The sequence below is a fragment of the Cataglyphis hispanica genome, chromosome 10 (genome assembly GCF_021464435.1).
Source record: "Cataglyphis hispanica isolate Lineage 1 chromosome 10, ULB_Chis1_1.0, whole genome shotgun sequence".
Classification (NCBI taxonomy): Eukaryota; Metazoa; Arthropoda; class Insecta; order Hymenoptera; family Formicidae; genus Cataglyphis; species Cataglyphis hispanica.
In genome coordinates this window covers 1,978,728-2,006,634 of record NC_065963.1, presented here as the reverse complement: position 1 = coordinate 2,006,634, position 27,907 = coordinate 1,978,728, and the positions used below count along the sequence as shown (strand labels likewise).

The window sequence follows — 27,907 nt, the reverse complement described above, 5'->3', positions numbered from 1 at the left end:
ACATAATTAAGTCTAAAATGTATACTGTATACATAAACAAATATTCAAGATGGCAATGAAGTGTTGCAAGCAATTCCATTCAAACCTGATATTATATAAAACATTTTTCATTGCGACTTTGGATCTATGCAGATCTTTTTACTGTTACTTCATAGTCATGTATTAATATATAGACACAACATCTTTGATAAGTCATATTTCATATATATAGATTACTCATTTTTTACATAATAAATTTTTTATATAAATAAGATGCTAAACATTAGCTTCTACATATTAAACATAGTTTCTCTGTTTACTTGTAAAGATAAACTATTATAGTTTATCGATAAATATGTCCAATCCTGGAATAAAGAGCAAGAGAAAAAAGAACCCGTATATATACACGCGCGCGTGCGAAATGACACGAGATGCGCAGAGTTGAAGCGAGTTCACCCGCGCGCAGTTTTTAATCCGCAGTTGGCCGGCCTGAGTGAGAGGGTATCTGGCAGTTCACCGAAGATGGCGGACTCGATTGGCATGCGAAGAACACTAACGGAAAAGCGGCGAATACGCGAAAAATCGACAATTTTCTGTTAAAGTGACACTGTCAGCGTCAGCCGTGTTCGGCGTGCATATCATAAGACAAGAAGAGACCTCTCAATCGGTTGAGGTAAGCGCGATATTGTATTTCACGGGATGCAAGACGGATGCGGAAAGCCGCTATCTCGCGCGGCCTCTGCTGCCTAGACTGGCCGCGCCTATTCTGTCTCATCGACTATTTCTCTCCCTCTGTCACACTTCTTACGTCATCCATGTGCTCCCGAGCACATCTTTTGCCGTCGAATATCGCCATTTTCATCCCTCGGATTCATTGGCTCGCGTGTAAACGCCGATTCTTTCTCGCGTCGTGCGAGTTCTTGAAGAGAAACTCGGAACGCTTGGACGGGATGGTCTACTTTAAAGATCGACCGAGGTTGTGCGAGAGGCGTGAGTCTCTTCTCATCTATACGAGAATATCATTAAGCGACTGACAGTTGGGAGTTTGTTACGATTATTTATCCCTTCGTGTTACGACGGGATAGTACAGACTATATAACAAGTTTTCGATCCTGAATCGTGTGAAGCAGCCTCCCAAATCACGCCGAAAATTCGCCTCGCCCTGCTTCGGCCACATCGACCGCATCTCTCTTTCCCTTATCTCTCGTTTCACGTAACAGACTAATCAGAAATATCGTTTCGATTCGATACCTTAACTTGATGTTACGCGACTAAATACATTCTCTTCGTTTTTTTCATTCTTGTGTTTTAAAATTGTGGCCAAATTTATTATTTACTTCATCTTTTTGAATACAGTATGCGGTTTAACTAAATCATATTTAATTATTGAAAAAATTTGCCGATCCACGCATGCTTTTTTTTCAAAACCGCGTTATATGCGCTACAATTGTGGAGATGGTAAAAGTTATAAACTGCATCACGCACACGTCGCGAATCATTATTTTTCCAAGTTATAATCCCGTTATATTTATAATTGCTTGCAATTTCGCGATTAAATACACGGATCTTTTTATCTTGAACGAGTAAGTCTGCGGAGAAACTTCCGAATCGATACATACTGCGTCACTTCCACATTACTTTTATGCCGAAATCTCAACATTCGACTTTAATTAGGATAAATTTTTACCTTAATATTTGCGAATTTGAATTTTTCAATATCTCAAGTCGTGTTTACGCCAATGAACTGTTTGATAAATGTACGTCGTTTTAGAAGATGAAATTTCTCAGAGATGTGATGGCCAACGTAATCTAATCGGCACCAACGTGAGAATTAAACAATTTTCACGTGATTTTCGACTCATCCAAGCATGCACATCGTCATTGTTGTGACGATTCGCATTAATTCACACTATTTTTTTGCTAACTATTACATTATTGATTTAAACTGCGGAATATAATTTTGATACCATAGACCTTGAAAAAGTTTTGTATTATAAATAGTTTTAGAACTTTAGAAGAAATAAAAAAACAAAATCCACTGGAAATTGAAATTTTAAGTTATATTATATTAATTTTCTCCCAGATAAAATATTTTTATTCCTTTTTTTACATGATTTGTTTTGCATAAAAAACACAAATGAAACCAAGTAAACTCTACGACAGATAACAATTTTTTACATTTAATAAACATGTCAATTTTTTGTAAAATATTTTTCTGAAAGAAATAAAACTCTAATTTCCAATGGATTTCGCTTTTTTGTTGAACTCATAATATTATTTATAATATAATGTTTTATTTTTTTAGTGCCTATAGTGCCAAAATTATATTCCACAATTTAGATTTAAAAACTATTAAATTATTTGAAATGCTGCATAGTATATCCCTCTTTAAAAAAGGCATGTTATTGACATTGTTGCCTCTTTTCTGTGATGCTGATTGGTTCTCTCGCTGTGATTATTTTGTGAGTAGCTGTCAGTGGAGATCTCATTTGATAATTTATATAGCTTGACAATTCAATGTCTTATAATAGTTAAGAAATAATTTATATAAATAAATTCAAGATTTTTCAGATAAGTTTTTGTCTCGTATAATTTTTAATATTTATAAATGAATTAGAATACTTTGTGTTATATTCTATTTTCAGGTCACAGACATAAAGAAAATATTCGTGAAAAATAAGAAGCGTTTAGCTTTTTAATAGCGTTTAGACAATATTTGGACACTTTAAGGATCTAATAACAGCATATTAAAATTTATAATTAAAATTAAAAAATACATTTTACAAAGAAATTGAAAGTGTTGTTTAACTTATTAATCCAATTTTAATGTTACAAAACAAACGTTTGATCTAATCAATGTTTAATCAAAATTTATTCTATATATGAATAAAAAAAGCAGCGGAAATTTTCCAAAGATTATCAAGTACATTGAGTATTTTGTATTTATTATATGACACATATAATTCATTTATATAATAACTTTGAAAGCAAATTACGTTACACTGCAATAAATATGATGTATTCCAAATGATTTCTAATATCAAAGTATAAAAAAATTAATGACAAAAAAATGTTATATGAAAAATTTGGTCTCGCGACGAGAATCGAGGTACGTGCGAGCAGCGAGCCGCTAAATTTTTCGTGTGACAGCAATGCTTAACTCGCCGCTTAGAGCGTACGTCCCATAGTCTAGCCGCACGAAATGCGCGCTCATTCGCCAATTCTTTTTAATTAATATTTCAATAATTATTGCGAAAATTGCAAAATAGTGAGGGACTTTTCTGTTCAGTTTACTGTGCTCTATCCGCTCACGACTGTTGGAACAATCTTTCGACACAGACACTCTGTATTGAGTGCCCTAATAATTTTATACATATATAGGGGAAAATAGGGTAGGCGGGTCAAACCGGTACCTCTGTTTTTTCGTTCTATTATTTTTGGCTAACTCCTGTTATTAGTTGTAAATTGATGCTATCATTATTTTGAGATCAACCGTACACACGGTGACACGATATTCCATTTTTGAGAGAAGTCCAAAATTTTTGGGCCAAAAAAAGATCGATATAAAAGGGTGATAATCGAGTCTTTTCGTTTTTTCTACATGAAGCATCTTCGGGAAATGCAACATTGCATTTTATACATATTAGAGAGTGCCGAGATATAGAGCCGCAATGTTTGTTATTTTTCTCGTATTGGAGCAAAACTAGGTACCTACACATCTCATATAATAAAAAAACAAAAATCTGTTATTCTGATTTTATATCCCTACAGAAAGCAGTTGAAAACGCAGATTTAGAAAAAGAAATTACAAAAGAAAAAATTTTTTGAAATCTCCAAAATTAAAAAATTAAATAAGAAAGTCTTGCAGCAATGTAGAGCAAGAGAATATTTTTGTTTGTGATTTTTGTTTAGAATATATTTTTAAATTTTGACTAAAAATTAAGAAATATATTACAAATTGATTATAAATCAAGATTTCGTAGTTGTGAGATGTTTTATATATTTTTAAATGGATACCTCGTTTTACTCCACCAAAGGGATAAAAACGAATATTGTGACTTCTATAAAAAAATTCTGTTATTTTTAATAACTAAATATTTTTTATAATGTTACACCAGTTAAGGTCACATAATACGAAAATAAACATATAAATAGGCAATCGTAGCCAAGCGCTGGTAATCGGGCGCCAAAACTAACTATTAAATGATTTTATATCGCAGTATAAAAAAAGCATACGTTTCGGCTCCTTTTTTGAGCCATTTTCAGCGCAAATTATATTATAAATTAAGTCACGAAAAACAAAAATAAAAATAACATATTAAGGTCGTTAAGTATAAATGTCAATAAGTAAAAGAATAAATATTAAATATTTTTTTACACAACATACTGATTAGCTGCAAAATAAAAAATTTTTTGAGTCTCCAGAAATTAGTTAATGCGCTTAAAAAGTTTGTTGTATGACAAATGTAATATTAAGCGATATAGAAAAAAATGATAAAGAATTTTTTTGTTCAATTTACTGTACTCTACCTGCTCGTAAGCGTCACAATATTTATCGACTTAATTACTCTCTCTCTCTCTCTCTCTCTCTCTCTCTCTCTCTCTCTCTCTCTCTCTATATATATATATATATATATATATATATATATATATATATAAAAACCTTATTAATTTAAACCTTAGACGCACGCACTTGCACGCACGCACGCACGCACGCACGCACGCACGCACGCACACGCACACACACGCACACACACACATATATACATACATACATATATATATATATATATATATATATATATATATATATATACACGGGGTGAGGGATCTAAAATAAGGCACCCCAATAACTCCCATTATTTTGGAGATAGGAGAAAATGTTTGATAATAAAAGTTGTATGTAATGTTTGATAATAAAAGAATATGATGGCCAAAAAATAGATAGTTTACGAAATATTTCATACTTTATTTTGATATAATTTTACGTAAACTATAAAATATTTTGTAAAATATTCATGTTTTGAAATGAACTTATCACTACTTTTATGGACAAAATAATTAGAATTTCTCGCAATATTTGACACAAAAAATTATAAGGGTAAGATAATCAAAAAGTGAATATTTTACGAAATATTTTAGTTTATGTAAAATTATATCAAAATAAAATACGAAATATTTCTTAGACTATTCACTTTTTTGGTCATCTTACTCTTATAACTTTTTGTGCCAAATATTACGAAAAAACGATTTGTATAAAATTGTATAAATTATGGTGGTTCCATTAACAAAAATGAAGATGACTTTCAAATCTCCTACTTCCACCTAAAAAAAAATGTTCATTTTTACAAGATTTCTTCCTCCATACCATACAACTTTTTTTTTCAATTTTTGTCTATCATTTTTTTCTATTTGCAAAACTAGGAGTTATTCGAGTGACTCGTTTTATATTCCTCATCCTGTATACACACACACATACATGCATACATACATATACATATGTATGTCGGGTCAAATATTTTTGTCCATACATAGAATATAACTGTATATAAATACGATATAATCACATTAATATAAGAGAGATTTAAAGACAATTTACCGATAATATTTATACAATATTATTCGTTATACTCATTTTGTTATACTTATGTAACATTAACATAACAGCATTTATTAGATTCCAATCCTACATAATACATAATACATAAAAAACAATTTAAAGATATCTGTATTAATTAATTATCTTTAGTCATAAGCTAATGACTTACGATAGGACATTTAATTAAAATTAAAATGTGTGTTGCGGATTGCATTGCAGAAAATGCCTTTATCGAATTTTAAAAAGATTTAAATTGAGACTCTGCATATGTTTGCGTGCGCGCGAAGGAATAAAATGAAGAGATATGTTGAAATATCATAATAATATTAAAAGAATTTTTTCAATTCAAAATATTAACTACGTTACACATAAAATGTGAACAAATGTAGTCTTATTCAATGATTTTTCGGCAAGAATAAAACTTCCTTTTATATAGATGTCAATTTATGATTTATGAATTAATTAAAATTTATTCACTGATAAAGCTAAATATGCTTATAGCTATGTTAATAGTTATAATTATTTAGTTTAATTTTAGTAATTGTTACGTTTCAACAAATTATTTGAGAACATTATTTAATAATTATAAGCTGCATTCCTTTTATCTAACAAATTGGATAATGTCATATTTTAAAATAATTCTAATTACTAAACAAGTGTTTATACGACCAAACTGGCAATTTATTGTTTGATTATTATATCACGACGTTTCGACCATATGGTTTTGGTCCTTATCAAGTGAAACTAAAATTACAATACAATAAATAATGATAGTCATGTTATAAAGAAAAAAATAGGATTAAGCAACTTACGTTATAATTAAAAAGTAGAAAGAGAAAAATCGAAATGTCAAACTAACATTGTGTCAATCACTATGTTTGGAATACTGAGATCAACTAAACGATCATGACTTCGATTGGTCAGCGCCTGATATTCTACATAACGAAAAACATGTAAGAAAGAGAGAAATAGCTGAAATGTTTTTTATAAAAAAATTTGACAACACTATTAATTCCCAAAAAGATACAGAGAATTTAAACAACATATACGATAAATTAATAAAGGTCGTGACTTGAAGATTATCACTGTTTTTATCCGAAAAACCCAACATCTGTTTTTCAATATTTACAATTTAAATGTTAGGTTGACAAGCAGTTTTTGTACATAAATGACACATTAATAAAAGAATATTCGACATTTTTTACATAAATTGACGTACGTGACGTAAATCACGTCTTCAACGTGATTTTATATAAAACAAATGAGCAGAATTGAATTATGTACAAGTCCTAGTCGCACTGTTGTCACAACTCGTTTGCATAATTATGCATAAATGCATATTTAGTCAAATTTCATAGAATGGAAAACATGGAATGCGTGGAAGACAAAAATTAAAAATAAAATCTTTGACGCGTATGTTAAAAAGTTACAAAATGAAACTATCGATCGTTTAATGGAATCATGTTGAAATATAGCAATTTAGTTATTATTATATATCGATAAAATCTAAAAATATTTTAAGATAAAAAAGCGATTTTTATATTTTGTTATTTTTTTTAATTTAAAGATAAAGAAATAAAATTATTTTTTTTATTACGGAAAAAAATTTGTATCAATTAATGTAACATATTAAAAATATGTTACTGTTACCGAAACTATTTTTATTAAAACAATTGACCTATTCCTATTGATATATTATCGTAAAATAATAGAGAAAATGGGTAATTGTTTACTTTGAGGAGGACTTCAGAACGATCTTAATCTTGCCATATGTTGTCAAGATCATGACCCTGAGCAACATTCAAAATGTTTTAACCGCGTCGGTCATTCTTCATTAAAAAGTTATTAACAAAAAAGTTGACAGTATAAACTCAATAATTTGAACGTTACCTAGCATAAATGCCACATTATTTGCATATTTGTATATTTAAATAAATGTTTGAGTTTCGCTCAATCATTAACAACATATTTGATTAGAAAGAGATATGCGTTAACACGAATTCTTAAATGTAACATATAATAAAGAAACCTATAAATCTATTAAATTTTTGTCTTACTAAATACTTCATCAGAGGGGCGGGGCGCTGCCTCTCCTATTTCTGTTTAAAAACTAAAATTTAATAGTAATTTAATAATAATTTAATTTGGATTAGGTTATATCTTTCGAAAGTGTAGCCCTCCGTAGGAGGGAAACCTACTGTGTCCACGCATACTTTCCCATCCAGAAAACAATTGTAGGGTGGGCCTCGCTTTGCGTTGTAAAGTATATTGGACGGGTGTGTGAAGTTGGCACCCCTATGTTACGATACCATAGTTCTGTTTAGAGTTCTGAATTATTTAGAACAAAAGAAAGAGTTCTTGATAATTTTTATAAAGAGTTCTGTCCATTATAACAATAAAAGCAGAGTTTGAAAAATAGGGGTGCCAACTTCACGTTTTTGGACATATCAAAATTAAATAGTTCTGAGCATAGTTCTGATGTTTTTTCGAATAGTTATATAGTTCCTAATACTTTTTTGCAAGAGTTCTGCAGTTTTTAGTTTTAAAAATTGACTTCAAACATCAGAGGTATATTTTCGAAATTTCGAGTTCTGATCAAAAATATCGAAGTTCTGAATTATATTCGATAAAACAAATATAATCGCGAAAACCGCATGGTCTTAGCTATTATAGTTACCGAAATACCGATTTTTTAAAATTAATATACTTTTGTAAAAAATTTTGGAAATCTCGAGTTCCGACCGAAAACAGCAGAGTTCTAAATTACATTCGATAAGACAAATATAATCGTGAAAACCGCATGATTTTAGCTATTATAGTTACCGAAATATCGATTTTTTAAAATTAATATACTTTTGTAAAAAAATTTTGGAAATCTCGAGTTCCGACCGAAAACAGCAGAGTTCTAAATTACATTTGATAAGACAAATATAATCGCGAAAACCGCATGGTCCTAGCTATCGTAATTATCAAAATAATGATTTTTTTAAATTAATTACTTTTATAAAATAAATGTAAAAATTACGAGTTCTGATAAAAAACGTCGGAGTTCTAGATTACATTCGATAAGATAAGTATAATCGTGAAAACCGCATGGTCTTAATTATTATAATTGTCAAGATAGCGATTTTTTAAAATTAATTTATTTTTATATCGTATTGTTGCTGCTAGACGTGAAACTACTACAATGAATGATTTTCAATTGTTTTTATATGACATCGTTAATGCATACGTATTGTTTGATTGTGTTTCAATATTTTTCTTTATAACCAGTTATTAATTGATATTTGAGAGAAAGAAGAGCAGAAAAACTTAAAATTAATAATTTAGTATATTGAAGCATTAATATTTAATTGTCTTTATTTAAGTCAAATCAGACATCTTATGTATTCTTTTGAAATTTTTTCTAACACTTTGACTCATTAAAAATTTTTTTTAGAAATGGATATAAAATATTTATTTTTCCTGATTCATCTAACATTGATTCGGAACTCTATCATTTTTTATCAGAAATAGAAATTTTCAATATATATATATTGTATATAAAGTATAGTTAAAACGCGATATCTAAGAAACTATGTTATAATAAAATAATAGAGTTATAAAATCTGTACTTTTTTTCTTTCTTGTTTTATCGAATATAGTTCGGAATTATAAGATTTCTTACTAGAACTTGTATTTACTACAATTTTTCGTTAAAATATATTAATTTTAAAAAATCGCTATCTTGACAATTATAATAACTAAGACCATGCGGTTTTCGCGATTATACTTATCTTATTAAATGTAATATAGAATTTTATTGTTTTCAGTCAGAACTCGTGATTTTCAAAATTTTTTTATAAAAGTATATTAATTTTAAAAAATCGGTATTTCGGTAACTATAATAGCTAAGATCATGCGGTTTTCACGATTATATTTGTCTTATCGAATGTAATTTAGAACTCTGCTGTTTTCGGTCGGAACTCGAGATTTCCAAAATTTTTTTACAATAGTATATTAATTTTAAAAAATCGATATTTCGATAACTATAATAGCTAAGATCATGCGGTTTTCACGATTATATTTGTCTTATCGAATGTAATTTAGAACTTCGATATTTTTGATCAGAACTCGAAATTTCGAAAATATATCTCTGATGTTTGAAGTCAATTTTTAAAACTAAAAACTGCAGAACTCTTGCAAAAAAGTATTAGGAACTATATAACTATTCAAAAAAACATCAGAACTATGCTCAGAACTATTTAATTTTGATATGTCTAAAAACGTGAAGTTGGCACCCCTATTTTTCAAACTCTGCCTTTATTGTTATAATGGACAGAACTCTTTATAAAAATTATCAAGAACTCTTTCTTTTGTTCTAAATAATTCAGAACTCTAAACAGAACTATGGTATCGTAACATAGGGGTGCCAACTTCACACACGTATATTGGACATAGTGAATTCCGCCCCCTCTCCCCCCCCTCCACCAGAGAGGCACCACTTTCAAAAAATATAACCTAACTAATAAAAAATATAACTCAAACCTGAGTTAATATCTGATTTAAAATAAAAATTGATAAATTAAAAACTTATACTTCTGCTTATACTTATATTAATGCTTTATAATTTTTGAACGGATTTTGTAACCGCCATTTTTTTGTTAATAACTTTTTAATGAAGAATCATCGACGGCTAAAACTTTTGAATGTTATTTAGGATCATGAGCTTAACAATATATGTAAAAGTCAAGATCATTCTGAGGTTCTTCATTGCTGCTTTAAAAATAAATAATTTATAAAGAATGATTCGTGACAAAGCACTACTCAGATTATTTAAATACTTTTCACGATTATTCAATTTTTTGATTGAGGAAATAATTTTCTATATGTAAATAATGGCTGAGTAACATATAATAAATACAATTAATATAATACATATTAAATATTGATACGCATACATATTATTACATTATATATATATATATATATATATATATATATATATATATATATATATGTATGTATGTATGCATGTATGTATGTATGTATGTATATTAATGTATACATTAATACATGCAATAAATTGAATAATGAAAAAATAAAGGGGAATAAGTCTTCCGTTGGATCAAATAAATATTTATGTTATGATTACTTGATTAATTGTTTTTTTTACATAAAATTAAAAATCTTGATCTGTATACGTGGTAGGATAAAGTAATACGATGGGTGATATTGCGGTGAGGTGCTGCACGGGATCGGCTGTCGTAGTGGGAGAAAATATTCCGTTCTAGCAAGTGGACAGATATAAGGAACTTGAGTTAGTTTTAGAGGCACTCAGTACACGTTTCGTTAGTCGTCCGTTAATCTTCGAAGGAAGCCAATTCATCGCATTTTATCATCGCCGAGAGAGAGGTTTACGAATCTTCTTCTCCACCCTGATTGATAACATTCTTCGGATGTTCGAGAAAGATGGTTGCGTTAGGCCCTTAGGTAAGCCAAAATCCTATCTAAGAAAATGTTTCGATATGCGCGATGTTTAGGAGAAATTTATAATACTTTTTGATTAGTTTAACTCAATAAAGCGCGAATTGTGAATAAGCGTTCAACAGAAGTTTACTGACGTATAGATAAGACAATAATTTATTATGACACGTAGTACACATCCTATCTCGAGCCTATCTCCTATGTCGAGCCTATCATCGTATCTGGCATAAATGAGGAATCTTTTTGTATCGCTTTTTGATAAATATTGTTGTTTAAATAATTCTTTTATACAGAACGGAATCTCTCGCTCTCTTTCTCTCTCTCTCAAGGTTATCTCGCGTATCCTGCATGTGTATGTACTAATTATTGGTTACAAAACTATTACGATATCATGTTTGCAACTTGAAATTAACCTGATTGTGTGACATATTTAATCATTTTGGCGTTATAACACCTGCCTAATTACTTACAGAAGTCAAAAGTGAGAGTAATACATTTTGTAGCTGCGAAATTTACATCTTGTTAGGTCACTCACGTTAAAACCTGTTCCTCTATAGAATGCTCTTTAAAATAAATTAGAAATTAGACTCTTTAATGTTTATTGTCATTATCCATGACTTACATTAAGCATGATGTTTTTGAAATATCTCTAGATATCTGTATTTATTTATTGCGTTCAAAACTAAAGAAAACTGCATATTTTTTATATATTGTTCTCGAAATGTTTCTTCGTACGCATGTAGTAAGTTAATTTGTATATTTATATATGTTATTTATGTATATATATATATATATATATATATATATATATATATATATATATATATATATATATATATATATATACACATGCGAGCATATTTCTTCATTCATGCACACGCGATTACTTGTGTGAAATTATATTAACAAAACGCGATGAAGAAATTTATAAATTATACATTCCAGTATTTTTTTAATTGAATACATTTTCACGCACATTCTCTTTATACATTTTTTTTTTCATCCACAATAATGCATTAAATTTATTCTGAATTAATTATAATCAATCCGGAAATAAATTTATCAATATATAATGATGTGTTCTGACCTGTATTTATAGAATATGCAATGCGTTCTTATTTTTACAAACACAATTTGCAATTATACGTACAACGTTTCAAATGCATTTGTGTGAATGAACACAGAAGTAAACCGCGTGCAAGAATACAAAAATGTGTTAGAAACTATCTAAAAGTTTTATGCGTGAAATTTCATATTATGAATTAAAAAAAAGAACATCTTAAAAGAGACTATGACATATGCGTATGATTTTTTTTAACATTTTGATAACTGAAAGAAGCTCGGCACACATTCACATTATTGAGCATCTGATCATGATCGCTTTACCAATCGTCCATATCAATTAGATAAAAATGTCTTTTCAGTCACGCTCTAATGCGTGGCATGCATTTCGTAAGTCAATGTCCCGCTGACACACTTCGAGACGCAGCGAGCGGATGCAAGGCATGTTATTGGCCGTTATTAAATACGTACTGTCGTGCAATCGTATTTTATTACGCAGTATCCAAAAGGAAATCTGTATATGTTACGCCAAATTTCGCATTATCTAGAATTGAACAAGTCTCAGTATACCTGAATTAGACACTTTAGTATATCCTGTTATCAAAAAATAAGGCAAAGTAAATAAGGCGCATTAATTTTTCACGCTTTTAATATAATCAGAATAATCTTCTCGCCTTTAATTTCAATCGACTTAGTCGCCAGAAATTTATACTACGTCTTCTCCTTCAATACGCTTGCTTGTAGAAGCCATACATAGTTTTCCCACAACTGTGATATTATATGATAATAATTTACAATGTTGGAAAATCTCAACGCTCTTGCTCTTATTCCTGCTCTTGCAACATTTGGTAAAAGGAATGACTGCAATCACGTATACCGGTTCCCATATCGCGGAATGTCGAAATTTTATAAAATATGAAATATGAAATATTTATTATCGGGCCATCAAAGAGGACACTGAAAGGGGGTGAGAGTGATGGCCGAAATAAGACGGGAGAGAGGTGGATGATTGATTGGTTTCGCGGTCGCGATTGCAGTCGTGACCATGGTCATGATCATGGTCATGATCATGTTCATGCTTGTCGGATTCGTCATGTAACGGATTTATACATATAACGGACGTTCAGTTTCTCTTGGTCGCTTCACCTGGAAGTCAGCGACCTAGAATTCTCTTGCTCGTATCCGTTTCTTTGTTTATACTATACGAGCACGCTTGTTTCTATCCTTTTCAGCTTAATTTCAATTATCGATACGCCTGATCGAATTTGTGTCTTGTCCCGTGAAAGATTGCGACAGAAAAGGTGAACGAGGTTGTTAAAGCAAATACCACCAGAAAATGTCAAATCTAAATTATTTTGTCAAACTAGATCTCGAATATTAATACGATATATGCATAGCATATATATATAGTCATATCGTAACTTTTTATAAAAGGCGCGAAATCGGCTTCATGTATTTATTATATACTTGTATATATATATATATATATATATATATATATATATATATATACTTATACATATATATATATAAAATACCGATGGTCATATATAAATTATATAAATGACTTTTATCTTTATTGATATTTCAACATAGAATTTCTCGAAGATTTCTTAATCAATAATAAAAAAACTCGAAGCATCATTCTTTCATATATGACAAATGTCTAATTATGATTAGATAAAGTATGCGCCTGTAACCAGCGCTGGCTCTAAATAGCTATTTTTATGTTAATTAATAAAAAACTGTTTAAAATTATTGTAACTTTATATATGAACATTTTCTGTATACGTCAAGGAATGTAAATTTCTATAGAAATTTTTAATCTCTTGGAGACAACTATAACAACGACAAACAAATTTTTCTTTTTTTTTTTTAATTAGATATGAGTCACAGTATAATTATAATTCCGCTATTTTGAATTGACAATTAAATGCAAGTAATAGCATGTGTACTCAAAGTTTATACTTAATCTATTCTTTAGAAGTAAATTCATATTACAATTACTTTTTTTATTTGCTGTCGTATATAAATATGTATTTACCTTTTTAAGTAAATTATACAGAATATCTAAAATTTAAATAGCCAGAACTTAATGAAAAGAAGTTATATGATCATGAATCAACATTTGTTTGAAAGCTCTTGAATTATATTTTTAGATGCCATTAAATTTATTTAAAAATCAGTTTTTTTGGCCATAAAAAGTTTAAAATGATAAAAAAACTATTGTTGGCCCCTTTTATTCTAATTTATTCTAAATTCTGACAGCTAGGTAAATTCAGACAACGACATCATGTTCAGCGCAAAAAAATTTTCGGGAAACGTGCTATCACACTTCGGAGAAAAAGAAAAAGTGATTTTTTGTTCTATTGTGTAATTCTACATTCTATTTCTCAACATTATCACAAAATCAGAGTAAAATATAAAAATCTCACTTGGATTATAATTATACGATTTACTAATAAAAAACTTTCAGTATTAGAACCGATATGTGACATTTATATCCTAGAAAATAAAATATAGATAAGCGGAAAAAAACCAATTCTTATACAGGAAAATGTCGAATTTTCAGTTTCTCGTTAAGTCGTAATGTCGGATTATTACAAGGATTTCAAAAATAATTTCTAGATTTTTCTTGCATACATAAATATGTTTTTAATTAACAATTATATATCGCTTATTTAAAATAATTGCTTTTGTACTGATAACTTATTTTTTGATCGCGTGTTTTTTTAAATATCACTTAACCGATACAGCAAGATTATAAATGTTTTGTAAAGTTAATGAAGCCATGTTTTTTTTTGTTTTTATGAATCACAATATAGGTAACTCAATATATAAAGTGTTACAACGATAGCGCGTGTTCGAAACTGCAATGGTTACGTAAATGTCGCATTGTGAACCTCCGCATGCTAGTAAATCGTCGACAATTAACTGCACGTAGCGTGATGTCGACTGCGAAGAAATTGAGAATTAAAAATACATTTACTTTTTTTTACCATAATTTTTTGACAATTCTTTTAGTAACCCAGCTCCATTATTACATATCTGCTACTTATTATTACAGTTTTTGTAAAAAAATTTTAATTGAATTTTTAACTTTTTCTATTTTTCGTATCTTCCTGTCATATGGAAAAAAATGCAGTTATCGGGCAATTAATATCAATAACACCGCATGAGATAACGTCGCATCATATCGCGTAATTTTCGATATGCGAGGCGATAACAAATTTTTCGTCCATTCGCTATTAATATACTTCATGACTTGTCAGAAATTCTTTAAACTAACGATATGATTTTGATATCCACGAACTCATTCCTTTTTATAGCAATAAAGCCAAATAGCCTCGTAACCTGCTTACGGTTCGTTAGATCGCATCGTTCGCAAATCGGTTGGCAAGGCGCGTTTGTACGTCCTTTCATAATGGCCGATTATCGATCTTCTATCTTTTCTTTCTTATTACATCGCTTTAAAACCAGCGCCCGCACCCGATAAAATTATAAAAAATAATCTTATATACATCTTGTATTTATATTTATTATAATTTTCTTATTATAATCAGTTGTTCTCATATTTTTAGAATCACCAGAGGAACAGATTATTTTGACGTTATAAAACAGTAATATAATTATATATCAAGATATAATTTTTTTTGTTTATTCGTTACAAGAACCGAACGACTCGATCGCGAACGGTATTTCGGGGCTGTACGTCCTCTCGGCTTGGGGAGAGAGCAACTCGATCATCAGATCGATGAGATTTCGTTTTTTCTTTTGTGCATGATTGTGAGCTTATAAGGAGCTCTGCAGAATTTTATCGATGAGCCAGAGATGAGCAGCGGGATCTCATGCGGCAGATGCGATAGAAAACATCAAGGGACAGAGATCAGAATGATTTTTTGTAACTATTTTTTACTAAAAATCTGAAGGTTACGAAGTAAAGTTTGAATTGGATTTAAAGATTAATTAAATTTGCTGCATTAGCCTTTCTCTTACGGGTTTTGTTTTTTGACCATATTTATGACTATTGCTTATGGGACTGAATGGACCAGTCAGTATTGGTTACGTTTACATCATCCCATCATTATATATATTATAAATCACCGACGGATATATGTGTGGCGAGGACGTGTAAACGTTGTCCACTTTTTGTGCAGACTCTACGCTGGTTCTAGTGAATCTTCCTTTCTGGGATTATCGATTTTAATTTAGAATTTGAATGTAACAACAAATATTGTGTATGTCAAGTTTTAAAAGTTTCTAGTGTCATCTTTATATTTTTATCCATGCTGAAGATGGACCAAAAAACTGTTCAAAGTATACATTTTTAATGCACATTTGTTAATAAAATTTAATGATAAGTTCCGCGCATCAATATCCGCTTTGGCTCTTATCTGTTAGTTTTCCCTTAATTATTCATAATTTTCCCGTTTCTCTCTTCATGTATCTTTTTTCGTTGGGTTTCCCATTTAACTTCAGCGACTTGTGAGAGTTAGTAATTAAATTGTGGCTTCCGAATTTCTTGGAGATTATTTGTGAGACTCCATTACAGCGTTTATGCGCCATTTAAGATCATTACGTTATTATCTCACGCGTTTGAGTTAATTGTCGGAGTAATTTTGCATAGTGGTCCGAATAAACTACGTACAGCGGGAAATTTTTGCGCGTAGCTTATTCTCACATGAAAAATCGAATAGATCGTACCGAGTACGCTGTCTGATACCTTTATGCCAGTATGCACTTTTATTTAATTATTGATGTCCAACTCGACTGACAAAATCTACTACCGAATATATTTGTCATCTCACTTGCTTATTATTTTAATACCTATATATGTTTGTTAATGCTAAATAATTAGTGTTTATAATTTCAGCTTCCTGATTGTTGTTCTTAATCTTCCTCCCATCCATCCTCCCTTCTCTCTCCTCTACTTCATGTGTGTGAAGCATTTCGTTGCACTTAATTATCAGCAATTCTTCTGCAATTATTTAAGTAAAATAATGTAAAATATTTTTGTGTGGTGTAGCCTATTGTACTTGGCGCAACTCTTTTTTGATAACTTTGATTTTGCAGACGTAGAATCGATAACTGGCAAATCATACCGAAGGTGTGTTGCCATAGGTTATAAAGAATGGCCTTTCGACTCTTCGGAGTTTTAAAAATAATAACGGTCACAATATATATATATATATAATTTATATCATTATATCGGCCAATCATCGCCGATCTTTAGTCAAGCGCACGTTGGTGAGCTACGCCTGATAGTGCGTGAGCATTCAGCTGTTACAGCGGCGCACCATTAGCAGGCGCGGCTCATTGATGTATGTCCGGCTAAAGATCGGCGCTGATTAGCCAGACTTTACTCAATAATAACTTCTTTCTGAAGCGTTATAGAGGAAAATGGTACAGGATTTTTTTGATTCAGTTAGGCCCAATCTACCTTCACACTTCAGGTGTGTCAAAACTTTCGGGACACCCTGTATTTGTATACACTTTAATATATTTTTTGTAATGTATTTGCTTCCCTTCAGTGATAATATCGTCAATTCTTTTTAGAATCAACGCAAATGTCTAAATAAGATACATTCGAGAATGGCAAAACTGAAATCAAAGTACTATTGATCTTCACTATAAGAAAATAATTTGTAGAATATATCTAGATGAAATAAATGTAAGATTCATTTTAGATGATCCATGAATTGCGTCGAATATATGAAATTTGATAATTGAAATTGATAAAATTCTATTTGTAATTTTATGCAATATATCGTTTTATGTAACATATCTTCGTTCAAGATAATTTGTTAGAAGTATTATATATATATATATATATATATATATATATATATATATAAAATATTAATAAAATAAAACAAAATACATATCACAAGATATACACATAGATATATTAAGATATTTGTGGTACACAAAATTATAAATAGAATTATGTCTTCAATTGTATGGCGAATTATAGATTATCCAAAGTGGGCTCAAGTTTTAGTAAAATTTTATTATTTGATTATATTTTATATCTCTCTCTTTTTTATTTTAAAAAAGGTAATTTTAAATCGAATAACATATATTCGAATTAAAATTACCTTTTTTAAAATAAAAAAGAGAGAGATGTAAAATATAATCAAATAATAAAATTATTTTAACGTTAAACACAAATATGTTTGGAGAGAATTGAAACATGTTTCTACTAACTTATTAATCTATATATTAATCGACATATGCGTAATTCTCAGGATTTTATGAAACCTTTTTGTATTTTGTGCATTGTTTAGAGACAAGTTCGTAACTATAAGAGACGCGAGATGAATCCGATGGACGTTGGATCTGATTGTAAACCGATTGAAAGATCACGTTACAGTGTATACGTGTGTGAAAAGAAGACGTTGCACCATTCGCAGATGCTGTATCCTCGTTTCTGAGAGCCATTCTTGCCGTTTTTTCTCAAGGATCAAATAGAAGAATAATCGTTGAAAGAAAATTGATTAGATTGTAGAATAGGTAATGTATTCTACAGTTAATTTAAATAAGTACATAGTAAGCATACATGTATTCTTCACATACACGTTCAACCATTTTTAATATACAAATATTTTTGTATGTTGTTTTGTATAAACAGTTTTTTGTGTTTTAGCATCATGATTGATTTACTGGCTTCTACATGTCGCATGGGATGTTTATCTCAGTATTTATAAATCGCATTCTCAGTGTCAATGTCTTCAATTTTCATATTCCATACATACTTCATAACCGAAAATTTTACCAGCAATCAGTCAAATGTCATCAACCATCGACAAAGATCTGTTTTCGAAAAAGTTCGCGATTCTGTAAAAAGAAGATGCCAAGCGTATAGAAATGAAAGGAGAACATGTGGAATACCTGTAAATACTCAAACAAAACAGAAAATCACAATAATATCAAAATGACTATCAAAAGTCACATTATTATGTCATTTTAATGTCATTTTGATGTCATTTAATATTATTGCGATTTTCTGTTTTGCTTGGATATCGAGATAAAGATTTAGATATATTATCTTTTTCTCACGTTGCGATACGTAGAAACCAATAAATCAATCATGATGCCAACATACAAAAATGTTCATATCTCAGAAACAATTGAGCAACCTTTCAACCTATATTTATTAAAGTTTTTTTACTCAGTATGTGTTCTATCTATCATAAATATTGAATAATTTTTTTGAACACTTTGTATAATTGTGTATTTAATGTTTGACATATATTAAGTTTAAACTAATTTCTAATTAATTTAGTTAATTATTTGCTTCTATAATTATTAAACAATAATTGCAATTTTATTAATATTACGATTTTATTATTAGCCCAGTAAACACTTTTTATTGCAGTAATATGATATGAAAGTAACAAATAATATAACATAAGTTACATATAAAACATATGTAATATAAAATTTGTAATATATTACATATGTTATTGTGCAATGTTATATTGTATATTACAACATTAGGTTAATTCGTTCTTGCTCCGTTTACTGCTATGTGACACACTATATGCTCTATCTATCTAGTATTCAAATTTTCTTTATGTGATAATTATTTAATATATAAAGTCTGCAAAACATAACTAATAACATTAAAAATGTAATACATCTTTTTTATGATTTAATTTTTACAATCCCAACACAAATGATTATTCAAAACTAATTATTCAAAACTAATTATTCGGAAATAAAGACAAGTGAAATATTATACAAGTGAATATTCAAATGAATTCGCTCATTTACATTAGAAAAATAGAAGTTTAATTTCCATAAATAAAATTTTAAATTTTAAATTATTTAAATTTTTTTTTATTTTATTATTTACCTACTATGTTATTATATTCATCAAAAAAAAAAAAATGAAATAATATCAAAATGCAGTACTTTTCGTGATGTCAATCGTCTATGATATTAGACTGTCATTTTTATGTCTTGAAGATGTCATCAACAGAGGTCAGTGAGGGAGCAAAATGGCATACACTTGCGCTACCTGAGTTGTGTCCAAAAACCAACTATGTAGAGTGACGACATAATGACGTCTATTTTTAGTTATTTGTGGTTTATGACGGCTGCTAATAATTGAATTGAATTGTTTAAAAAACATCATTTTTTAGATAAGCCAAAAATGTCATTTTGAAAACATTCTAAAGTCGTACAAATATAAAGTTCTTTTGTAACTTGTATTGAGGTTCATTCGCTTACTATGCGACGCGCATTTATTATCTACATATAATACTCGTATTCAATTTTTAGTCATGAACAAATACAAAACGTCGCAAATAAGATTGTAACAACTATTTCTATTAATTTAATTGCGATTAATTTTTTATCCTTATACAAAAAAATTCAGATATTGAATCGATTTTAGAAAATTGGAAAGAATTGCTTCGATTTTCACTTAATTGGACAGAAATTGCTCGTATAAGTGAAAGTCGTTCGTTATTATTTGCTTAAAATATAAAATAGAAGTTAACTTCCATATAAATAAAATCTTTATAATTTTATAAATTAAATTATTTATTTATATATATTACATTAATATCTGTGTTTTATTATATATTAATGCTGTTGGTCTTATTTTTGCCATTAAAAAAACGTCAAAAAATGGCATATGTAAATATAATATATCGATGTCATTTTCGAGTCTCATGAGATTTAATTTAGGACGATTTCATTGGACATTTTGTGACCAAAATTTACCGTCATTATGACGTCATTTTGCTACTCATTGCACATCCATTCCTCTCGCGAACATTGCATATATAATAGCAATTATTATTTAAAATAAAGATATTATTAATTAAAGTTTTTAATTAATAATATGGATTCATATATCTTATAATTATTATACTTGTAAAAATTTAAAACTTTGGACGTCGTTTTTGTTTGCGAGTATTATATCATTGCTGAGAGATGTGGAATAGCAATAGTGATGATAATATTTATACAAGAAAAAAAATAGTTGCATTATATCGACACTTATTAAATATTATAAATATTTAATAAATACTTTTATTGATTAACCCATAATATTTTTTCAAATAATTTAATATATTTCAAATTTCTATATTTTTATAATGTTATAATAACAAAAGTACATCTATACGTGTGTAATGCAATCATACAATATAAGATATTATAATTGCATATTTTTAAGTACACAAAAATAAATTAGAGAATCAAAGAATCTAATTTAAAATATAAAATATCAAGATTTTTTGATAGTTTTGGAATTGTAAGCGTTTAAAATGAAATATTACTATTAAATATTTATATTTTTATTATTAATTATAATTATATTTGCGTGATTGCATCAAGGTGAAATCCGCCAATAAAACAATTTTTAAATTTTTACGTAAGTAATAATAAAAAAAAAATGAAATAATCAACAAGTCAAGTAAACATAAAAAATTGAAAATTTTTTAATACGTAAGATAAAATAACAATAAAATTGACAGTAGCAATTTCATTGCTACTCATGGATACCAAAACAAAAAAAAAAATTTAATTGGTTAAATTTTCTTCTATTTTCTTATCGTAGTGTCATAAATCAATCTCAGAATATCTGCCAATTGTCAGTGATTTTACCTTTAGGCTCGCGAGTGATTGTTCAAAATTAAAAATTCATTTCAAATATCTTTATTTTAATATCATTTCACAGTTTGAAATACGCTAAATACATAATCAGTAGACACACTATGCGAAGTAAGAAAAGTAAAAATAAAATCATAATAGCAATCATTATTTAAAAAGTGACATTTATTTCACATTTTAATACGACAATTTCTAATATAAAATTAATATTAATATCAGTTAATTAAATGTTGTAATGTTGATGCTGTTTGGCAGCAACAATATAATATTAAAAATTACAAATTAAACATCAATCGAGTGAAATCATAATATACCTCTATACTTATCGCTTATCACTGGAATATCTGCAATTTGTTTTAAGCATTGTATTCTACAACTTAATCGATTTCATCAATTTGTATCATAATGTACATTATATCTAATTTATGTGATTTTGAATATAACAAATATAGAAACGAAAGCATAAGGAAGCAAAAAAACATAGGAATCCGAAACATACCTTCTACCGGGAAAAAATCAAGCAACTTTACGAAATAATCCAGGTAGGATATATTAATATAATTCACTTCAATTAAATAAATTATTAACTAATAACAAAATTGGAAAATGTTTTTTTTTCTAATCCGTAATATTTCTTAAAGGACGCATTCATTAACAAATTCTTGATATGGCCACGATGGCTGGAGGAGAGTATACATCCGTGAAGGACTTTTACAGAGACAGGTCGATTTTTATAACTGGAGGTACAGGTTTTATGGGTAAAGTTCTCGTCGAGAAGCTATTGAGATCGTGTCCAGATATCAAGAATATCTATCTTCTGATGAGACCCAAGAAAGGCCAGGATGTGCAAGAGAGATTGCAAGAACTTTTAAATGCACCGGTAATTAACTGTCCTTGAGTCACTGTAGTTCTAAAAAATTAAAATCATTTCTTTCGGCAGCTATTTGAGAAATTACGGCGGGATTCTCCGGGCGAGCTGTCGAAGATCATACCCGTAGCTGGTGATGTTACGGAGCCGGAACTGGGCATCTCGGCAGACGATCAAGATATGTTAATACGATCCGTATCGGTCGTTTTTCACTCAGCGGCCACCGTTAAATTTGACGAGGCGTTGAAACTTTCGGTCACCATAAATATATTGGGTACCAAAAGATTGGTTCAATTGTGCCACCGTATGCGTAACGTGGAGGTAAGAGAAAAACATATTTTCTTCTTTTTTATTTGAAACGTCGAGCCGAGATTTGTAAATCTTGTAAATCTTAAGTTGATCACTCAGAGACACGATTGTTCATCGATCAATTTACATTTTACGAATGCGCCTTAGCGAAAGATTACAGCATCTTTTTTCTACACGGAGGGTTACATCTCTACTGCATCGAAAGATACGACTCTCGAAGTATAAGTTCTCGAGAATCTTTTTAATATTTCGTTTCTTGTTTGCTCATGGCATACGACGTCGATTTTTAATTAATCAACAGTTCTCTCTAACTTGTCCAAGTTTCTGCTTAATAGTGAAATACATTCAATTTGTATCTGCATATTCCGAAAGGTAATTAAAGCCGGTTTATGTACGGGTGTATTTGTACTTTGCACTCTTTATATCGCGCGATTCTTCTCACCGATCGCATATGTTCAATAATATTTATTCCTTATCTTTATTTATATATTCTTTTTCATATTATATTCTAAATTAATCACATATTATAAACTAAATTACTAAACTAGATTATAATGCGTAAATATGTATTATATATAAAACATATAGCATAAACAAAAAAAAATTTCAAAAAATATATCTAAAAAAGAAATATAAATTTTATTTCTTTTTATTTTATCTTTAATTTATGCACATATTGAAAGAAAGCAGAAAATTGCAGCGAAACAACAAAAACAACTTATGTACAATTCATAAATGATGATGTTTGACATATAATCTTTTTTATATTTGATAATTCTTTATTTTTGATAATTTGTGAACAAAAATTGTTGAATGTAATATTTATTGATAACGTATTGAAGAATATATATTTCGATAATCTAATTATATATATTTTAGAAAATCATATATTTCTCGCACACAAACACAAAAAAGCATAGAGTTTATAAATATTTCTAATTAATAAAAATAAGCTTTATGTGATATGTGTAATCATTAAATAAGGATAAATGTTTATCTCTTCATTTTTCTTTTAAATGTATCTTACTTTCGTAATATTCTTTGTGTACACATTAAATCTTTACACATAATAGCTATTAGGAGTGCATGTTCAATTGCACTGACAAGAATTGGAGTCATTCAATCGCAGTTTGTGTTTTTTGTAATTTATAATGAAAGTAAACGCATTGAACGTAAGTTTTTAATTATAGGCGCTTATTCACGTCTCGACGGCGTATTGCAATTGCGATCGGTATGATGTCGCCGAGGAGATTTATCCAGTGGGGAAGGAGCCCGAGCAAGTGATTGCTCTGACAAAGTGGATGGATGACAAGATGGTCGAGGAATTAACTCCAAATCTGATTGCTGATCGACCAAATACATACACATTTACTAAAGCGTTGGCAGAGCGAATGCTTCAACGAGAGAGGGGTTCTTTACCAGTGGCGATTGTCAGGCCGTCGATCGTATTGGCATCATACAGAGAACCAGTCGCTGGTTGGATGGATAATTGCAACGGGCCTACCGGGATCATTGCTGCCGCCGGAAAAGGCTTTTTCAGGTAATTTGAGAACTGTCATAATTAATGATTATGTAATAGATTCGTTATTCTGTTTATTTTTCTTTTTGTTTTTTTTTTGTTTTTTTAAATGCCATTAGTCTCAGTAGTTTTCATAAATTGTATATAATCATTCTTATAAACCTCTACAGAACTATGTTGTGCCGTAAGGACAAAGTGGCAGATTTGGTGCCCGTCGACATAGTGATAAATCTAATGATTTGCGCAGCATGGAGGACTGCCACGCATCGCACCGATACCATTTCGATTTACAACTGTTGCACCGGTCAACAAAATCCAATAACATGGAAGCAGTTCGTTGATCTATCATTCAAATATAGCCGGATACATCCGGCAAACGATGTGCTGTGGTATCCGGATGGTCGTTGTCACAGCTCCACTATCATAAACAAATTGTGCGTGACGCTTCAGCATACGCTACCCGCGCACATCTTAGATACCTTCGCACGGCTGAAGGGCTCGCGGCCGATAATGGTCCGTGTACAAGCGAAACTCTCCAAGGCTGCCAAGTGTCTAGAGTACTTCAGCACGAAAGAATGGAACTTTAGAGACGACAATGTACGACGACTCGGTGAGCAGCTCAGTCTAGAGGATCAAGAAACATTTATGTTCGATGTAAGGCAGATCGATTGGCCATCGTACTTGGAGCATTACATCTTGGGAATACGACAGTTTATTTTGAAAGAGAGTCCAGACACACTGCCAGCTGCTCGTTCACACATCACAAAGTAAGACTTTTTTTTGCAGTCAATGCAATTTCTCTATAAAATTCTTTCCTAAAATCTGTTGAGAAATAAAACAATGTTAAAAATCTTCAGATATCAGCACAGTATCGATCTTCTCACTAAAAGAGTCTAAGAGTCTAAAAGAGTTTAAAATTTCTCATCTATGTTTAAAATTTGAATTTTATACTTTATAATGCTATACTTCTTTGTCTTGTTTTTGTTTATTTTTTACATTATTTTTTAAATAGCTATGTGTTAATGTTCAGATAATAAGGGGACACCTCTATCTTTCTATTTATCTATTTATCCATCTATTTATCCATCTATTTATTATAGAAAAAAATTCCGTCAGTCTATGTTTTTACTTATATCTGTTACAGACTATATTGGCTTCACAGGGCTATGCAATTTGGGATGCTAATAATAATGTTACGCGTTCTGCTACTACGCAACGCCGCGACGCGAGGAGCCTTCTTTTCGCTGCTGTCTATCGTACTTCGTATATGCCGCTTGATTGTTTGACGGCTCAGAATAGGCCCGGTCGATGATCGCGATCAGCGAAACACGAAGCGGCCGTTATCCATGGAGCGTTATTTAAACGTGCGATTTGTTCTTCGACTTCGTTGCTCAGCCTCCTCAACGATAAAGCGCTACCTTCATACTACTTATCAATTGGCCTTCTCGATATTAATCGTTGGCGAGTAACATCAGTTATACATATTTGATTTATGATAAAGTGTCGGTTACCGATTTGCGCGAGTGAATAAGATCTTTGTGATGAAATTATCTCCCGATAAGTACAAGTTCTCCAATTTTTCATATATCACAATAATAATAATAATAATAATAATAATAATTATTATTATTATTATTATTGTTATTATTATTATTATTACATTAATGTTATTCCTTATATTATTCCGTGTGAATCATCGCAAAATCAATCGTCGGTTTCTATACATATACAGTAGTGTGATTGTCATTACGTGTTTCATTATGCCATAGAATAAAAATAAACGCGCATTATCACTTGATTATTCCGTTATAGCGTCATTGTACATCGATACTTTGCACAACGTCAATATCTAATAAATAAAGCCAAGTTGTGTCGACACGCGATTGTGTTGCTAAAGCGAGCTCGGTATGTCGTTAATCTAGATAGTCGGTTTTCAGTAAATGATAAGAAATGCTTGCCGGTAACCATACACACAAAACACATACACATACACATCGTTCTCGCAACACGACGCATCGAGAATCCGTACCTTTATATTGTTTGTTTGTAATCTAACATTATTTTCTTTTTTTACTCTGTGACGTAAGATACCTAGATAGATATTTTGCTACAACCGCACGAAATGGTTCCATAGTTACGCGTAGAAGTGAAAATTGCAATCGAGATTTAGAAATAGTAAGAAACCCGATCACATACGTAGAAAGAATACTATGATAGAGGGGAGCGGACAATGTTAATATGTTAATTAGAATAAATATATAGTATGTCTTTTTTTAAACTGCCACTGATACGCGCGAAACTCTTACAATTAGCCGTAAACGTGTCTTGTTCAAAACAACGAGAACTCTCAGACCGCATCAAAACATTCTTACAAACTTATCGAGAAGTGCGCTATATCACACTCTATCTTAATGAAATTCTGTCTATGTATCTTACACATATTATTGTCACAGGATCGATAATTTTGAAGGTATTGGCAACTCTTATCGGCCAACCCTATCAAACAAACGATCCATCGATCTGAAGCAATAAAAAAATGCAAAATTCTTACTCACATGATGTCTTTTGACACTGAAAATGAGCGTCAGCGCGAAGAGGCACGTTGATAATCATACTTTTGAACATACATCCATTGTTACCTTTCAAATGATCATGATATTGCGCTTTGTATATTTATTATTTATTGAAATAATTTTTTATTTACACATATATCAACTACTTTTTTTGCAAGAATTAATTTATTATCCTAAACGGAGCAGGCTTTCTCTCCTTTATATTTCACGAGCAATCGATGAAACACTGTCGGGCTTCGGGAATGAGAAAGGTACACTTGAAATAGAGGTAAGCGTAAATGTAACAGAAATATCCACGTTAATTAGCAACGTAAGAAAATGACAAATAATTTTAATTTTGCGCCACGAGTAAGGGAGGAGTAGTGCTACGAAGGTCACCATCTGCTAGTCTCGTCTGTATTGTTATCTGGTTACACAGTGCATACAAAAAAAAAACGATATTTAATATATATATATATATATATATATATATATATATATATATATAATTAATTTAATTAATATTATACTATGCTATTATAAAAATTACATTAAAAATGATAAGTCATTACACGAAGAATGTGCTTCGATGTGTTTTTCTCCTCGATATCCTATATATTTGATGATGAATAAATTCCATTAAATGTGGCGCCATACAGGTTGATTCTAAAGGTTACTGACAAACTTCAAGAGTGTATAGAGAGGTCGGAATATAGCAATTTTCGATTAGCAATCCATGTTTACGAGATACCGGTGAATAACCCAGAAACATTTATAGTTAGAATACTTGAAAATATCTAATGTGGTCCGGGAGATTTGAGAGAATGCGAATTTCATTCGACGATGTGATATCTGCATTGTGGTATCGCCATTTCGAACACCTTTCGTAATATTGTACATGCAGTATTGTTCATCATCTTAACATC

The 27,907-nt window shown here is 30.0% G+C and overlaps 2 protein-coding genes across 3 annotated transcripts in view; one reads left to right on the top strand and one right to left on the bottom strand.

Annotated features, from left to right (window-relative positions):
- The window catches only part of LOC126852253 (putative fatty acyl-CoA reductase CG5065), a 186,942-nt gene that overhangs the window by 116,914 nt on the left and 42,121 nt on the right, over positions 1–27,907 (bottom strand). The gene's annotated exons all lie outside the window — the stretch shown is intronic.
- On the top strand, positions 467–27,549 carry LOC126852257 (putative fatty acyl-CoA reductase CG5065). Of its 2 annotated transcripts, none has more exons than XM_050596866.1 (8): positions 467–652; positions 18,394–18,619; positions 22,186–22,275; positions 22,375–22,613; positions 22,674–22,922; positions 24,101–24,450; positions 24,600–25,196; positions 25,574–27,549. In XM_050596866.1, the coding sequence occupies exons 4-8, from the start codon at positions 22,401–22,403 to the stop codon at positions 25,713–25,715; spliced, it is 1,551 nt and encodes a 516-aa protein (XP_050452823.1). In that variant the 5' UTR covers positions 467–652; positions 18,394–18,619; positions 22,186–22,275; positions 22,375–22,400; the 3' UTR covers positions 25,716–27,549. The 2 variants fall into 2 exon arrangements, with proteins under 2 accessions (XP_050452823.1, XP_050452824.1); XM_050596867.1 differs by lacking the exon at positions 467–652 and adding an exon at positions 10,838–11,050.

Excerpts from the sequence above, each read along its gene's own strand:
- LOC126852257 (XM_050596866.1), top strand. The coding sequence starts at position 22,401 with ATGGCCACGATGGCTGGAGGAGAGTATACATCCGTGAAGGACTTTTAC. Across the intron at positions 24,451-24,599 it reads GCCGGAAAAGGCTTTTTCAG|AACTATGTTGTGCCGTAAGG; the intron begins GTAATTTGAGAA and ends AAACCTCTACAG. Across the intron at positions 25,197-25,573 it reads GCTCGTTCACACATCACAAA|ACTATATTGGCTTCACAGGG; the intron begins GTAAGACTTTTT and ends TATCTGTTACAG.